At 33.1% G+C, this 3,579-nt stretch overlaps 1 protein-coding gene across 4 annotated transcripts in view; it reads right to left on the reverse strand.

Annotated features, from left to right (window-relative positions):
• Positions 1-356: 356 nt before the first annotated feature.
• Positions 357-3,579, reverse strand: part of LOC113804077 (prolow-density lipoprotein receptor-related protein 1) — a 41,584-nt gene continuing 38,361 nt past the window's right edge. For all 4 annotated transcript variants that reach the window (XM_070127108.1, XM_070127109.1, XM_070127107.1 and 1 more), the window contains 2 exons: positions 1,537-1,644; positions 357-1,280 (listed from right to left, as the gene is read on the reverse strand). In XM_070127108.1, coding sequence (XP_069983209.1) covers positions 1,122-1,280; positions 1,537-1,644 — 267 coding nt within the window. In that variant the 3' untranslated portion in view covers positions 357-1,121. The remainder of the gene's footprint in view (positions 1,281-1,536; positions 1,645-3,579) is intronic.

The raw sequence follows: 3,579 nt of genomic DNA on the forward strand, positions 1-3,579 counted from the left end.
TTATCGGCTTTTGTATTTTCGGAGTCGATCGTATTGAAGTTACCGTTTTCTTCAGTAGTTCAGAGATAACCGATTTTTTTTTTTTTTTTTTTTTTTTTTTTTTTTTTTTTTGCTTTTTAATAGATGTAGATTATGAAAGAAAAACGGGGAAGAAATCAAATACGAAAATATAAAAATGCTAAAGGTACTTGGACTGAGAACAGGTAAGAAAGATAACTGATCAATATGTCTAGTAGGTAAGTTCTTCGAGGTTTACATTGAGGAGGTTCGGCAATTGCTTTTGGCACTTTTGTATATGGTACAATATATGTACAATATATGTCGTTTAATGCAGGAATAAATAAAAGCATGGAAAATCAGTCATAAGCATTTATAGAAAAAGGGAATTTTTTTTAGTAGTAAAGCTATACAATATTACAGACCATATATTACGGAAATTCTCATGTATCAGTATGAGCGAAAAAAAAAAAAAAACGAATGAAAATACTTTTTTTAAACTCAAGCCAGAATCACTTTGACATTGTAAAAAAAACAAAAAACAGTAATCATGATGAATATGAATTGCAATTCAATGCATCTATTTCAGGAAAAAAAGGGAAAGACCACAGAAATGAGAACACGTTTACCTGTCTTGAAAGATGGTTCCACCACCTTATCACCACACAATTTAAGGCCACTGAAACTAGATTATTTGTTTGTCAACAGTAGATAAAGAAAATGTGGCGATTTTTCCACGTCATTATGGGCGGACATTTCACATAAATATTGTGTTTGAGCTGTGCTGCTCCAATTTGCCCCAATTTGGCTCTTTAGATTTGGATCTTGGCATTATGTTAAATACAAGAGATTATGGTATATAAAGTCTGGCAATGTGTTTGTGTGTGTGTGTGTGTGTGTGTGTGTGTGTGTGTGTGTGTGTGTGTGTGTACATATTATTCAGTAAATTAATTACTTCATTTAAGCGATTTTTTAAATGATAAGATGTTAGTTAGATTCTCGCTATTTTACTCACAAAACAATATTTTTTGAGAAAAATATTAGATACGGTGCCACTATAACATGCTGGTGCTGATAGAAACAACTAAATTAATTTCACTGGCCAAGTGGTGAACTTCCCTTCCTTAGCCAACTACCACTTTCATTTGTTTACTTGATCTTTGCAAGTCCCCACAACGGCCGTCTTCACTGGGATCGTCGAATAAGCACTTGTAACCGCTTTCAGATGAAGAAGACAGCAGACAAAGTTTACAGCAGATGTTTTCTCGACAGGAATTTTCCGCCTGTCGTAGGAAGAGATAAAGTTATTGTTATCATAATTGTATTATTATTCCCTTTCTTTTACAATTAATTATCAGAGTTGTACTACTACTAATACTATTACTATTTTCCTTATTATTATTACTACTACTATTACTATTATTAACATCATTATCATTATTAACATCATTATTATAGCTCTCATAAACATCATTCTTTATTATTATCATAATCTTGATCAATGCTATCTATGAAACACCCAACCATACAGAGGCTTACCTCAGAGAACATATCAGGATGGTAAACCACAATGCCATACGGTGTTCTCTCTTGCCATCGTGTTAACTTCTTCTGGTTACCGCAGTCTTTCTTGTCACAGGTCCACACCTACAGTGAATATACAGCACATTTTGTGATGAAATCTCAAGGAATAGACGGTTTTCGGTTGGGGTATTTTAATAGAAGTGGATCAGTTATACGATAAACTTTTTGTGGTGAAATCTTACCATGTATATCAAGCCATTTAATTAGAGAAAAATGTAACGACAAATAAATATATACATGTATATATATATATATATATATATATATATATATATATATATATATATATATATATATATATATATATATATATATATATATATATATATATATATATATATTATATATATATATTTATGTATATATATATGTACATATATATATATATATATATATATATATATATATATATATATATATATATATACACACATACATACATACATATATACATACACACAAATGTAGTGTCTACAAACTCGGGACGTTCGGACTTTGGGAATTTGACGATATAGATTGTTGAATGGCCAGTGGGTACTCCAGTAGCTGCCACAAAAGGTGCTGTGTAACTGTCCTACACCTCAGCCTATGGACGGCTCTATGGGAATCCTCATATCCAGAACGTGTATATAATCGAGTGACTTATCTCTTTCTCTCTCTCTCTCTCTCGGCAATATAAACATGACTACATGAAACCCCTTTCTCTCCCTCCATCTATCTCTCTCCACTCTCTCTTCCTCTCCTCTCTCTCCCTTCCTTCCCTCTCTATCTCCTCCTTTATCTGTCACTCTCTCTCTCTCTCGGCAATATAAATAAACATAACAAAATAGTCCTCCTCTGTTCTTTCTCTCTCTCTCTCCCTCTCTTCCTCCCTCTCACCCACTCTCTCTTTCAGCAATACTAAAAAATGACTACATAACCCCCATATCAAATTGGTTAAACGTTCAATAGAAATGTCAGTATGACATATGCACACTGATTCATAAATCCATATAGGGTGATTGCCCTCACTGGTTAATGCCTTTAGAAAGGATTTATGAGAAAACAGGCATTCAAACCAGGCAGATTAACCCTTTACACATCAAGAGGTCATACACAGAAACGGTCAAGACGCATCCTTAAAATTGCCAGTGGCATCAAGCATTTAAATGCAAAGACTTACCATGTACCTCTATTTCTAGTGATGTGGCCAATTCATTTTACCTTATTTTGTAGCTCCGCCACTAATGAACTTGATATTATTTATACTTTCGTATTACTATACACTGACACTACCAATAAAAATAAGGACCTTTGTGATAAATGGAATAAGTGATTTGACTCTCTTTCAAGTCATCAATTCTTTAATGTCTCTAACTTTATATTTATTCTTTCCCCTGCATTTTTATCTCTCCTGCAGTCAAAACATTCTTCACAGATAATATAAAACTATAATTCCATTGAGTTATAATTTATATAAGGCATATACATCATAGAAAATTTTCTGTTTTCATGAAACAAATATATATATATATATATATATATATATATATATATATATATATATATATATATATATATATATATATATATATATATGTGTGTGTGTGTGTGTGTGTGTGTGTGTGTGTGTGTGTGTGTGTGTGTGTGTGTGTGTGTGTGTGTGTGTGTGTATGTGCAGGCTACTGATCTCATTTTTTCAGGATACAGTGTTTACGCCCGAAAATAGTGCAGATGTACGTAGAGGTTTCATTTTTTTAGTTTGTAAATTATATTTTCCTTGAATTATTGATGCAAATAGTTTTGAGAGGTGCAAAAGAACACCCATTGCTGGTGACTTTCGACTGTTAAGCCATTCATATTACATATTGATTAAAATATGAAATATTCTAGCTGGCATCTGTGGAGCTCGACCCCCAGCTCAGTGAAGGGCCCTGGCCGTCGAAACAGTGTCACGCATGCTAGAAGGACGGAGGCCGAGCTTGTTCTCAGAACGTCACGGGCTTGTAGAAAGAAGAT

This window comes from Penaeus vannamei, chromosome 11 (genome assembly GCF_042767895.1).
Source record: "Penaeus vannamei isolate JL-2024 chromosome 11, ASM4276789v1, whole genome shotgun sequence".
Lineage (NCBI taxonomy): Eukaryota > Metazoa > Arthropoda > Malacostraca > Decapoda > Penaeidae > Penaeus > Penaeus vannamei.